This window comes from Antrostomus carolinensis, unplaced genomic scaffold (genome assembly GCF_000700745.2).
Source record: "Antrostomus carolinensis isolate BGI_N321 unplaced genomic scaffold, ASM70074v2 scaffold12972, whole genome shotgun sequence".
NCBI lineage: Eukaryota > Metazoa > Chordata > Aves > Caprimulgiformes > Caprimulgidae > Antrostomus > Antrostomus carolinensis.
Window position 1 is genome coordinate 30,017 of NW_010301650.1, and position 13,270 is coordinate 43,286.

General features: G+C 41.1%; 1 protein-coding gene across 1 annotated transcript; it reads right to left on the minus strand.

The window, feature by feature from the left end:
* Positions 1-1,933: 1,933 nt before the first annotated feature.
* LYSMD2 (LysM domain containing 2) lies at positions 1,934-8,248 on the minus strand. The gene is made up of 2 exons (XM_010163543.1): positions 7,911-8,248; positions 1,934-2,692 (listed from the first exon to the last, which is right to left on the minus strand). The coding sequence occupies exons 1-2, from the start codon at positions 8,246-8,248 to the stop codon at positions 2,641-2,643; spliced, it is 390 nt and encodes a 129-aa protein (XP_010161845.1). The 3' UTR covers positions 1,934-2,640.
* Between the last annotated feature and the right edge of the window lie 5,022 nt (positions 8,249-13,270).

Below are 13,270 nucleotides of genomic sequence, written 5' to 3' on the forward strand. Positions count from 1 at the left end.
AATGTTGTTATACAGTTTTTGGCCATTATCAGCCTCTGTTGTGGTTAATGGCGGTGCAGAAACCCTCCCTGTGGGGAGATGCTCGTGTGGCGCAGATGGGGTAGGTGCTGGGTTATGCTAATGGCTTTGCAATGGATGCCATGTTGAGTGCTGGTGCGGTGGGGTCTCCAGAGGTGCTGTGGGTCAGTCAGGGTGCTGTTGGCCTGAGCTGTGGGGCTGGGCTGAACCCTGCCTGTGTCGGAGGGGAAGGCTGTGCAGTGATGGGTCTCTGCCCAACCGTATCTCCAGGCTGGCACAGATGCTTCTTCCCTTGTGTTTAGGGACACAAAACTGATTAGAGGGCTGGAGCATCTCTCCTGTGAGGACAGGCTGAGAGTTGGGGCTGTTCAGCCTGGAGAAGGCTCCAGAGACCTTATTGTGGCCTTTCAATACTTGAAGGGGGCCTGTAAGAAAGATGGGGACAAACATTTTAGCAGGGCCTGTAGTGACAGGACAAGGGGTGATGCTTTAAACTAAAAGAGGGGAGATTTAGACTAGATATAAGGAAGAAATTTTTTTACAATGAGGGTGGTGAAATACTGGCACAGGTTGCCCAGAAAGGTGGTAGAAGCCCCATCCCTGGAAGCATTCAAGATCAGGTTGGATGGGGCTCTGAGCAACCTGATCTGGCTGAAGATGTCCCTGCTCACTGCAGGGGGATTGGACTAGATGACCTTTAAGGGTCCCTTCCAACCCAAACCATCCTATGATTCTGTATGGCTTTCTTGGTCAGAAAAAGTAGATGTAAATGGTGTCACCAATCTTCCATTGCTTGCCCTGAGGGTCTTCCAGCCCATGAGCACAGCAGCACTCTTGGCAAGGATGGAGTGAAATGTGGCTCTGTCAGGACCTGTGCTTGCTGTGCAAGGAAGCTGTGCCTCTGACCTGCTCAGCAAAGCACTCTGGTCCTGCGTGTGCTGGATAGGTGCTGGCATTACAATAGCAGGTCTTTGGTAGAGAAGGATTGAGTTTTTTCTGTAGGACTATAAAATGTAAATGGGCTCGAAGTTAAGGTTGCCTTTGGAAAAGTAGTTTATTCTGGCTCTGGTAATATCCTACTGAAATTAACTGACAACAGAAGTTACTATCCTGTTAAGGAATAGATATAAATCCCACTTTAAGAAAGATACAAGACCGAAGATTAATTCACCAGTCTCTTCAAGAAAAATCAATGCTTCCTTTTATTCACTCTAAGCTTTCCCTGTTCCTGTTAATTTGTGTGCTGCTGCAGACCTCCTCTTTAAGACCAGAGCTAGAGCCAAGTTGAATGAGTCTGCTGGGTCTGAGGTCCCGCAGGCTCTGGGAAAATACCAATTCCTGTCTGGCTTTGAATTTTTATTTCTAGTTTTAGCAAATTAATGTAGCTTTCTATATTGCTTCCATCTTAACATATTGCAGAAAGTTTTTGCTTTGAGGGAGCAATCAACTATATAAATGAGCTGATACATAGGAAACAGCATCTGCCACAGCAGGGATCTAGCAATTCTTTACTGACAAGGGCTTTGTGAAGCTTATTGAATACTTGAGGAAAAATTGCAGGATGCTCAACAAGAAGTTGCTAATACATTAACTTCAGGGCAAAGAGCAAATGCAGTCTGCACTCTGCTTTCCTGAGCTTCAGGTGGGGTCCACCTGCAGAGCTGAATACTGGCATCTCCTCTCAGAGCAGCAAAGGCTTACCAGGGTGGCTCCTGCTAATCTTAATACAGTTTTCTTGACTGCACAACTAGATCAAATAGCTCTTTGAGGTCTCAATTAGGAGGGTAAGCTAAATGGTAAAGGACATTATTTGCCCTGAAATTAGCATCTAATAGCTCATGTAACTAGACAAATCATTTGTCGCAAAATCCAGACTAGAACCAAGCTGATTTCATTATGAACAGACACACTGGTATTTATGTATTTATTAAATTAAAACCACACAAAATATAACTGCACACAAGAACACACATCTGATATTCCAATGTCATATCTCACAAAGAAAAATCTCTCGCTGAAACTCTTCTTCTATTAGCAGAAATCTAACTTGCAAACAGTTGTATAACCATAAAGGCTTTAATCAAAACAAGTCAAATTCCTTTCTAGGAATACATCATAACCACACACAGACACACAGAGTTCAGAGGCAAGTTCTGCAGCCCTGAAGTAGACAAAACTTCCACAGCAAACTTGCCTGTGCTTGCAGAGTAAGTAAATTTCTATTATTTTCAGTTTGTCATTTACAAGCAAACTTATGTAATATTTTTAAATACTTAAAACAAACTTCACTTTAACAAGTATTTACAAAATCTTTACTAAAGATCAACATCCTGCATAAAGGTGACCTCAAGGATATATTGTTGCTACCATGCTACACTTTGCACAGAAGGGGTATAAAGGCCATTTCTAGTTTTGGAAGGCTTAAACCCTTTGTTGATATAGCATAAGGACATTAACCTATGGAAGGCAGAAGAGGTCATAATTTCAGTGCAATTACCCATTCATAATTTGTTTTAAGTACATCAAGATGATGAGTCCAAAAGACTTGGGTTTTGAATTATTGACCATTTAGTTCTTTAAGAACTGATTTCATGGAAAGTTTCCAGGCCACCACATCGTCTTCTACTGGTGATATGAAGAAGTTGCATAGGGACCTTCCTCATTCTCCTCCTCTCTAAAAAGAAAATGATCATAATCATCAGATCAGGAGCACACCATGACTCAACAGTAAAACTGTAATGCAAATATGGATAACCAGTTTTCCTAATGGATCAAAATAGGTAAGACTGGCACTGCCTAACAGAAACACTACTTGGAGCATGCTACTGTTCATCATACATCTCTGGAGTTCTCAGTATGTTGTTTCAAGAACAGAACGCTGAAAACAAGTAAAGCTGTGTAAGTTCAACAACATCAGAATGTACTTGGAGTTTAATGAACTATTCTTGACACTACAGTGCCAAATCAATAAGAAATACTGTAAAGGATAAACAAGTAGAGGACAAGTTGGAGTTCCAGTACTGTTGCTTTTTTTTTTTTTTTTTTTTTTTGAACGGCAGGGAGTGCAGATGGACCAAATGAGGCAAGGATTGTTTCAGCCTTTTGAACGGCAGGGAGTGCAGATGGACCAAATGAGGCAAGGACGGGAGCGGTCCATCATAGTTGTACCTGGATCTGTGTCTTGCTGCTGCAAGGATGTTCCTTGAGTGGGGGAAAAAAAATCAGCTTTTACTTGGTAATTGTCAGTAGAAGGCAAAAGACTGGCTCCTGAGTCACAGCCAGCTTCAAGGAGTTTCTGTATGTGACAGGGACATAAGAACCATGTAGTAGGTCATTAAGTTTGAACCTAAGCAAAGCAGTGACTGGCTGTAATGTGCAAAATAAACTTCTGCCCAGGGCTCAGGCACGCTGCAGTTGGCAGTAAGGGTTGGCAAGGACAGCTTCTGACCCAGGCTGCAGCACGAGGTCTACAACACATTACTCCAAACCAAGGTAATGGCCAAGAAATATAATAACTAGTGTAGATCTTTAGAACTTCACATATAAAGTTCAAGTCTGTTCTGACAGCTCAGGAGCAAGCCAAGCTTTGTATGAAAAAATCACACAGCAGCAGCTCTGGCCTGTGGCCCACAAGCAACGACATGGCAGTGTGGGTATGTTTAATGACCAAACAATTTTCTTCACTTTTAATATGCTTAAAATAGCAAAGTGGTAACTCACTGCAACATTCTCCTTCAGGCAAAGGGAAAAGAACAGCACAGCATTACAATGCTTTGTAGTGCTGTCTCTTCCTGTTTACTGTTGCCACTTTGCCCAGCAGGTTACAGGAGCTGAAAGACATCTTCTGCAAGCTATTATATGCATCAGGCCACAATAAAAAATGCTAATAACCACTTCTGTAAGACTAAGCACACCTGAGTGTGAACAAGTAAAATCCAACCCAATACCTGGATGTTTCTAGAATCTGCAATTAAACAAGGCAGGGAGTTTGTGAGTTAACAGCTTTTGGAAGTCTGAAAACTGGATTCACCAGAGGCAGGTACCTGTTTTCTTAGCTGACAGCCAATGATGGTAAACAAGTACTGGGCAAATTAACTCAATTAGTTCCCAGTTTCAAGCGCTTCAACACACTACTCTTTCCTAGGTTCAGGTCAAGGCAACTGAGCAGATGACTATATGGTTTAGTGGTGGACTTGTCAGGGTTAGGTTTACAGCTGGACTCGATGATCTTAAAGGTCTTTTCCAACCTAAATGATCCCATGGTTCCGTTCCAGTGCTGTACACTAGTTAATTATATTGGCTCATATAAATAGTAATGATTAGAGTTGCTTTATTCAATTACAAAGTTTGCAAAACAAGTTGCTGAAAGGCAAGTGCAGAAAGATGTGACCTGTCCCAGAAGTGCAGTGCATGGCCCTAGTGCTCTAGCCTACCACAGGACCACCCTAAAATAGTAAGGACTCTATAAAGACCTTGCATTAAACCTCTGGTGTTCAACTATCTGACACAAAAAGCATCACTAAACTTTATCTTGGTTCCAGCAGTGGCACCCTGAAATATGCATAATAGCATTCTAGGCAAGATGAAGCACCACTGTATTTTCTTGCCCTGTTACAAGCTGCTTTTCTTCCATGTGTGGATAAAACTAATAATGGGTATTCTTCCCTATATACAGAAATATGAGTTAGTGACATATGCTACAAACTATATTAATACTTTTGCATTTCTTTAGTGCTATTATAAAAATATTGCTCAAAACAAAACCAAGTCTTATTGCCTTAAGCACCAAAACCTAGAGCTGCATCTTGGTAAACATGACTGACTGGGGAATTCATTAACTAATGATTTCTTGCTCAGTGAAACTCTCTAGTAAAAGCAGCATTACATGCAGATCTAGCCATATGCTTACATAAACTTCAATAGTGAAAGGCAGCTGGCACAAACTGAGGGGATCATGTGCTATAGCTTTTCATGTTTGCCTACTTGCACAGCTACCAAAGTTTAACATCTAGTCTAAATTTGCACCTATGTGCTCCTCAATTTTTCTACCTTACAGCAAGAGGCTTTAGCCGGGAAGAAACTGACTTTAGAGATTAAAATACTTTATTCCTTTGAGAGCGTTTAAAGGTGTGACTTCAAGAGTTATGATTAAACAATGTAATTCTCCTTAAGCTGTCTTTGTAGCACAAAGCAGCTTCTGACTACGAAACTGCCTGTACAGTTTGGGCAGGATCAGTGCATGTATGTGCATGCATTCTTGGCAACTTTAAAGGGAGACTGAAGTAAAAAGTAATTTAAGAGATGTCATGATTCTCTCCATCTGTCAAATCAGGCTCATGGGTATGGTGAGAAGCTATGACTCTTCTAGTTCTGGAACTGAGAGTCTGCTTCTGCTTGCAGTTTGCTGAGTTCCCATGTCCCTTTTGGTGGTAGTAGATGTAACTCAGGTCTTCCTTTCTGAAACAGGCACTTAAGTAAACGGCAGTGGTGGTGCACGCTGCATTCTAAATGGGCCTTGACAAGGCAATTTGAGTACAGAAGGCCAGAGTAGCTGGAACCAATGCCCTTAATTTCATAAACAGTTTTCACTCTAAAATTTAAAATTTGCATATTCATGAGGCTGGGTTACTATCATGATGGCTTTCCAGTTTTCAAGGCCTCTTGCTCCAAGCAAGGGACAAGAAACACACAGACAGGAGGGAGAACTTCTGGGGAGCTGCTGGAGCAGAGTAAGGAATGTTTCTGCCTTCCAGAGATACCACTGATAGCTGAAAAGTATCTTCAGGGCTTTTGGCAATGGTCTCTCTCTACTCCTGCTCTCTGCAAGGAGTAAACATTCTGTAAACTCTCTGTAAATGTTCACTTTGGTCCTTTAGCACTTTCTGTCAGACTGTGAAGGGCTGAACACAGTTGGAGAAGATGCCTTTTGTGAGCCATGACTGAAAGGCGGAGGTGGTGGGGTGGAAGGTGACATTATAAAAACTTTCAGACACGTGTGAAGCTTTTCTCTTCAGAAGCTTTCAGTAACATCCTGCTTAGCAGATAGCCTGCAGCTCTGTCCTTCATGCTTCCCATAGCATCATGGCCAATAAAAATTTGTGCTCTATGCATAATTAATCAAATTACCTGCTAAATCTGAACAGGAGGTGGGAAAGTAATGCAACCTCCTGTACCCATTGTTCCTTGAGAGGAAATTTGGTACCAGGCCCTCATTTCCCAAGCTGTAACTTATGCAATATAGGAAATAGCTATTAGTAGGAGCAGTGTACTATTTGTGTGGTGTCACTCTCAATAAGGTACTGGCTCCACTCATAGCGCAGAAAGGTCTAAGTGAATTTCCTTCTGTAAATTAGGATGTTATTTTGTTGAAGGGATGTTAAAGTAATTGCCTTCCTCTGGCTGTGGTTTCCTGTCACCTAGCTTAACTCCTGGGTCAACACCTACTCTAATCTGTGTTAGATACATGTGTCTAATGATCTGAAAGTCAGCAGCAGCACATTTTGATAGATGCTCTACATTGTTTCAAATATAACAATGCAAGTGAATGACTCTGAATAGAGAAGGATCTGAGTTACAACAGCTACTTTTCCTCTTTCATGTAATCAAAAGAAAATAATTGGCAAGTGTGCTAACAAGACCTGAAGGCATTCCAGCCTTCCCTGAGACTGTAACTCTAAACCAGTGTTCTGCTGGCAACAGAGTTGTGTGTCAGTGCAATAGCTAATGAATTACCTCAAGCTGTTTTATGGGATATTTCTCCAAATGAGGCTTGTCCAATTGCTAAATGCAATATACTGCTCCCTTTCAAATTTTTGTCAATGGAATGAAGTTTTTAAGTTGCCAAAATAATCCCTTAACTTCTTTAAAGAAATGATAGGACTCTCTGCTCAATACATTTGGTCCTGAAAGGTTACTTTCTTCTTAACAGGAAAAGTATGTTGCTTGCACTCATAATCAGAACCAGGATAATGGAAGAAGTTTTGCATTAGTCAAATTTGCAAAAGCAAAGTACATACCTGCAGGCATAACCTCTCTCCAGCTCTCTGGTAAGAGAAGTGTTACCAGTCCCCTACAGCCATACCTTTTATTGTCATGAGAAAGGCCACCTTGACATCACCCACTGAGGCAACTTCTGCAGAGAATGAACAGGCCAGACAATCAGCCCAAGAGACTGCTTGTGAACAAGCTGAGGAAGCTTTTCCCAAGGAAGTGGGAAAGCAAACACTACAAGTCCATTCTTGCTCTAAGTCCTTCTGTACTCTCCATGGGATGCCTACATATGTGAGGAGATAATCACTGTGGCAGAGGTCAAAAGGGATCGACTACTTTTCCTATGAGTACAGTTTGTGGGAGCTCCTGACAGTAAAGAAATACTGAAGAAAAGATAAAAGTCTACATAGGTGGATTCACAAAGGGAGGGACTGCACAGGGAAAGGAGACAGGGTAGCTTAACTGAAACTGCAACATGGAGAATATTTACACAATTATGAGGCACTTTGGGAGAGAAGAAAAATGCAAGCATGCCTTCCTGTATGCTGTCAGCTTCCACAGAGGCCTTGGCTTAGTACTCCACTGAAAACTATGGGTTTGCTTAAATAGTTGCCCACTTACATAGCAAGATATCTTGAAGAATACTGGCCTTCTAGCTTTCACTAAATATTACTGCTATTCTGTAAACAATGTATTGTTAGGCAGCCTTTATAACTGTTGTTATCAAGGCATCTGCTAATGGTGTGCTTTGAATATATCTGATGCATGATAATAGCATAGACTTGCTGTTGACAAATTAGAACTCCAGATGCTGTCTGAGATACCTCACAAAGAGGGTTCAGCTTAGACTAAAAAGCCTCCAGGATGAGATTAAGGTTCTTAATACTAAAAGCATCATTTACCTGACACTGTCATCTTTTAGTTTTCTGGCTGCTTGTTTGGATAACTTAATCTGCAAGTCCAATCTCTGTAGGAAATCTTTGGCAGATAGTTCTTCTGGTGCAGCAGGCTGATTGTCAGGCTCTTGAGGACTGGGAGAAGAACTACTTTCTTCCTGAACTGTCACTAGTCCTTCATCACAAGAAGGGGAGCTGTCAACAGTTTCATTCTCAGGAGACTCCAGTGAATTAAGTCCATTGAACAGTAATGGTTTCTCTGATATAATAGGAATATTCAGGGTTTTCCTCAGAAATATACAGTCATTAGTGAACAGTTTATTTGCCCTCTTTATTTGTTCCATCTGAAAAAGACAGGAGAAATATAAGTTGTTAGGTTCTGGCAAAGTATAAAGTACTAACTTTCTCAAGTAGTACAGTGACCTTTAGTTAGAATAAATCTATACTTTTTTTGCAGCAGCCACGACTTCAGGAAAGGATTTTTTTGCATTCATAGTGATTTCAGGGTGTATATTCTGTCTTAGCCTTGTTAACTCAACACCCTATCTTTTTCCTTTTATGTAGACTTGACACGAAAATATTGGTCTTTCTAAAGTCTTGCACTAACTAAAGATGCTTCTCTTGAATCTTCCAATCTCTAGACAGGCTTACATGCACAACTTGCCAAATAATAAAAATTCTATTGCAAAAGTGCTGCTGATTTGGATTTATATTAGAGTAAGGCTCAGAACTCTAGCAGCTGCTCTAGGTGAACTGTGGTACAAAGCATGTGTAATACAAACAAGAGGCGATAAAGTTCCCCTGAGCATTCTAGGACATGCTGGTTGCAAACAGTGAGCATGACAGGTCTTGGAAGAGCAGTGTATGCCTCACCCACGGTATTTCCCCCCCTAGCTGATGTAACAAATTCAGGCTTCAGCTGAAGTCCTGATTTTCAGTGAGAAGTCAGGCAGTGAAAAGAATGGGAGAATCTTAAACACTTTGTAATGCAGCTGCATAGACTAGTGGCTGTATGTGCCCAGTAAACAATCTACAGCATGATCAACATGTACGTAATAATGCATGGTAACAGCCACCACATAAAAGTTGCCTAAGAAGTATTTAACAGTTACTCAAAGTACTACTTACAACCTACTCATCAGTACAGATGAACTCATGACAGAAGTGAGAAGACAAGCCTGTCTTCCTCAGTGTAGCAAAAAAGCCCCACTTGTTCTATACTTAACTTGAGAAGCTATTATAAATTCCATTGCTTTACAGGCAAAGAAAAGCTCACAGTAAATGTTTACACTATCTCCCTTCTAAGAATGCTGTTTAAGTTCTTACTTGTCCAAATTTCCCTTCTGAGTTGGTAACAGTTAAATTAGCTTCCCATTTCTCAATTGCAAGCTTTAAAGAAAAGCACAGAAATCAGTACCCATGATTATATGACTTTAATCTTTAGTTATAACCTGAATTCATCATTTCATTAGGAGAAGTCCGAAGTGAAAGAAAGAAAAATTATCATTCTGGTCCCCTGGTGACTACAACAAGCAGAAATCCCTAATCACTACCGTACTGCAATGATAAATGCACTCTAAATAAAACCTGCTTGAAAACAAGTATAAAGAGAACTGAAAATACCTGTTGCCTGCATTACAAGTGTTATTAATTTTTATTAAACTAAGTGGAGCTAAACTGAGTAAGAATAAAGACTGTAAGTCTAGTAATAATAGCCTTACTGCTAGTATAATCACCCAGAAAAAGCTGAGCACATTAAGCACTAGTCACTCACTACTTCAAAGTCTGAAGTATCTTCAGTTCAGCACTCGGATGATGAAAAAATTGCTCTACCATCTTATGCCTGTCAATCCTAAACTCATTAAAACAATTGCAAAAGAACTGATAGCAGATAATATCTGGGTTAACATGCCTGTGCATTTCTTACACTGCACATGCTAACAGGGGAAGCTTGTCTAAACTCAAGGGAAAACAGTAGAGATGTCAGTCTTCCTTCTCTGTGCAGATGTGAGGCTGCGTGGCCACTTGCAGAACTGGAATAAACTCCTGCATGCAATGTAGATCTGTACTGTGTGGTAAGAGATCTGCTGCAGTGCCATTGCAGATGTGGTGTCATGTATGGATGCATTTGGTTGGGTCCTGGGAGCCTGATGAAATCTTTCTCTGTAAAAATACAGAGGAGGTTCCCTCTAGAAGGCTAGATGTCTGAGAGAGTGAAAGTAGTGAAAATGGTGCAGTAAAGCTCACCAGTAAGTTATTTCTACACATTGAATATACAAAAATGGTATTGTCTACTTAAAGACAATCCCAACCTGTTGCTGCAGATGGCCAAGATGATGGAATGATTACATTTAATAATCACTTTCAAAAGCTGAATAAGTAATACCCAGAGTCAGTAAGCTACTACTTCAAGTAAGAGAAGCTCATTACTCTTCCAGTTCCTGAAGCCTGGAAACTATTTTTAGTTAGCCTCTCACAGTATATGGTGTATCTCTGTTCTCACCCAAGCTGAGTACCATCTGAGTACCATACATAAAAGAGGCTTGGCTTGACTTAGTAAGGAGACTATAATGGCTATTAGATGCAAGTTAAATGTCCATTGTCAAAATGACTAGAAGTTGGCTGTCCTGATGAGTATCAAAAAAAGTTTAAAATGCTAGCTGGAGCTTTTATCTAAAAATACAATATAAAAGCTGAAAACTGAGATCTCTGCTACAGGGGAGTTGGAAGGTGATGCTTCAATAGCTGATAAATAATGCACTGTACTGCTGTTCTCTACCCTACTTCACTGTAACTCTATCTCTGGTTATTTCTTCAGAAAATACCTTCTAAATACCACCTTGTGGCATTTGGAAGACTGTGTACCCCTGTACTGAGTAACAGTGAAATGGGAAATACTTGGTCCTGAAAAGAACATCCCTCAGCCTTGAGCAGGTTACTTGGTATGTGTAATAAATACTGCTGCTTCCACAACTCAGTAGGGAGAGTGGGATTTAACATCTGTTTTCTTAGTGGTAGGAAAACTGAATAATACCTGTTAGCTACAGACCTACAACAGTGAAAGTGTGTGCTAAAGCCTTTGCTGTTCATACTTTAACTGAAGCTGCACTAATGCATAAGCTGGTACTGAACTAATCCATCAAAACTGCTTCTACTGACAATGAAACAAACAGTCCATTTCCTTCTTGCCTCCAAAAGGGGCACCTTTGTATGATGGAAAACAGCACTCCAACTGAGCCATAAATATGATACTAAACAGTAATTCCCAGTGCTAATTTACCAAACGGTGTTCAAAGCAACATCTAATGAACACAAGCCATACAAGATTAATAGACAGTATCTGGGGAAGAGGGGTGAAGGGCAGAGGGTGAGGCCAAACACAGCACACTGATCTCTCTCTCCTAACATTTTCATCCATCTTAAATTGCCTCAGGCACTGGACAGGATGGCTTTTGCTGCAAAGTAACTCGCAGTGAGGAAAACCACAGGGGGGAACTTCTAAAAATAGTAATACTGGAGGCAATGGCAGCCAAATAGAATTCTGTTCAGCAATTCTCACTTCTAGCCAAGTATACAGGAAGCAAATGTAATGACTCTAGATTAAGTCAGTCCTTGTCACTGTGTGAACACATACAATTCTTCACTTTTCTAAAAGCAAACATGTTTGCATACATTCCCAGCCTGGGCTGAAACCCATTAAAGCAGAAACACAATGGCTGATTTCAGCTAACCTGTCACTGCTCTTAGGGGCATTTCATGTCACTTTAACCCTTCTCAGTTGAAGTCTATAATGATGCAGCTCTGGTTTCTTAACCAGAATACTAGCAACATTAAACCAAATAACAAATGAGATGGTTAAAACCCCAGCATTTATACTTCAAATCCATCATTAGTACAGCAAAAGCTTATTTAACTCATTCTATGAACAAAGCTTATGGTTCACAAGTTAAACCTATTTTTTTCAGACTGGGTACAGGTTTGATCCACAACTTCACCTGAGCTGAAAAGGAACTGGAAAGTGTTTAGAAGTGTCTTTTTTCTAGAAAATTACTACTTTAGTAATCTGTTTATTTTTCACTTATTGCAGTGAGTAAATACACTTCTGAATGAAGAACAACATAGGTAAATAATTTACACCAGAGACTTTATCCATTATGGAAAGTGCTGTCAAAACTAAAAATTCAAACAAATCCAACGAGCAGTGAGGTCACTTTGCTTTGCCCCTGTAGTGAGCAAAACTTTTTTTTTTTAATGTGGACCAATATAAATCCAAAATGCCATTAGTCCTCTTGTCAACAAGATTTGGTAAAAAGTGGCTTAATTTTTTTTAAGGGAAGAAAAATAGACTTTTAACTCTACAACAAAGGCTGAATGCTGCTGAAGTTGCTAGAAGGCTTTAGTAGATCTTTCAGAACCAGACAAGGAAATGAAATCCATTCCAGTCAGAACATATTAATTTGGAGCTGCATTTTACCTCTTCTAGAAAGAGCCCAACTGGAAGGTGCTCTTTGAAGGTGATGGGAAAGTGATGCTGACTGTGTACTAGTGCCATGCTGTTAGCTATGCTCACCAGCTGCTTCACCCCAAGTTATTTTGCATGCTGGGACTACTGAAACTGCCTATGGATATGGCAGTGGGCAGCTCACTGGGCCCCAGATAAGCTGGAATGAAGGTAGGGCAGGTGAGCTTTGCTCTGTGGGGATGGTAAGGTGTTGGAGCCTACTGGTAGACCTTACTGCACTCTGTGTCTCTCAGGGTGTCGTAAGTCTTTCAACATTCTCCACAGAAGTAAACTTTCTTCTCTGCAGGAAGAGAGCAGAAAAGCAGAAGCACTTTTAAATCAGTTGTAAATCACCTCTAGGCTGGGAGGTAGATGACAATAGAAGAATTTTTAGCCCTGAAGCTACTGGAAGAAATTACTTCTTCTTGTCACAGCCTACGTGTTAACCTCAAAACAATTACCTTTTTCAAGATAAGTTTAATTACATTGTTTTTTAATGTGCAGTGAGTGTACTGGTGAACTGTCAGGTGAGCACAGATTGACTCGCTGGGAACGAGTGCATCTCCATTCCCAGAGGCCACCGACCGGTCCCACCAGCCCAGCACCTGGCAGCTTCACGCCTGTGCTGGGAGAGGCCCTGTGTCCTGTCTCGGGCAGTGCAGCCTTCGGTCATTTACCGTCAGAACCGGGCGCCGACCGGTCCTAAGGCTCAGGTGTCGGCATTTCAAATACCGAAACTGAAACCAGCGCCGTACCCGCGGGAAGAACCGAATCTCCTGCCCGCTGTGAGCAGGAAATGCTCTGCGGGACAACTCCTCGGCTGCTTTTCACGTCCAGAGCCTGTTCCCCTCTGGGCTCCGTTACT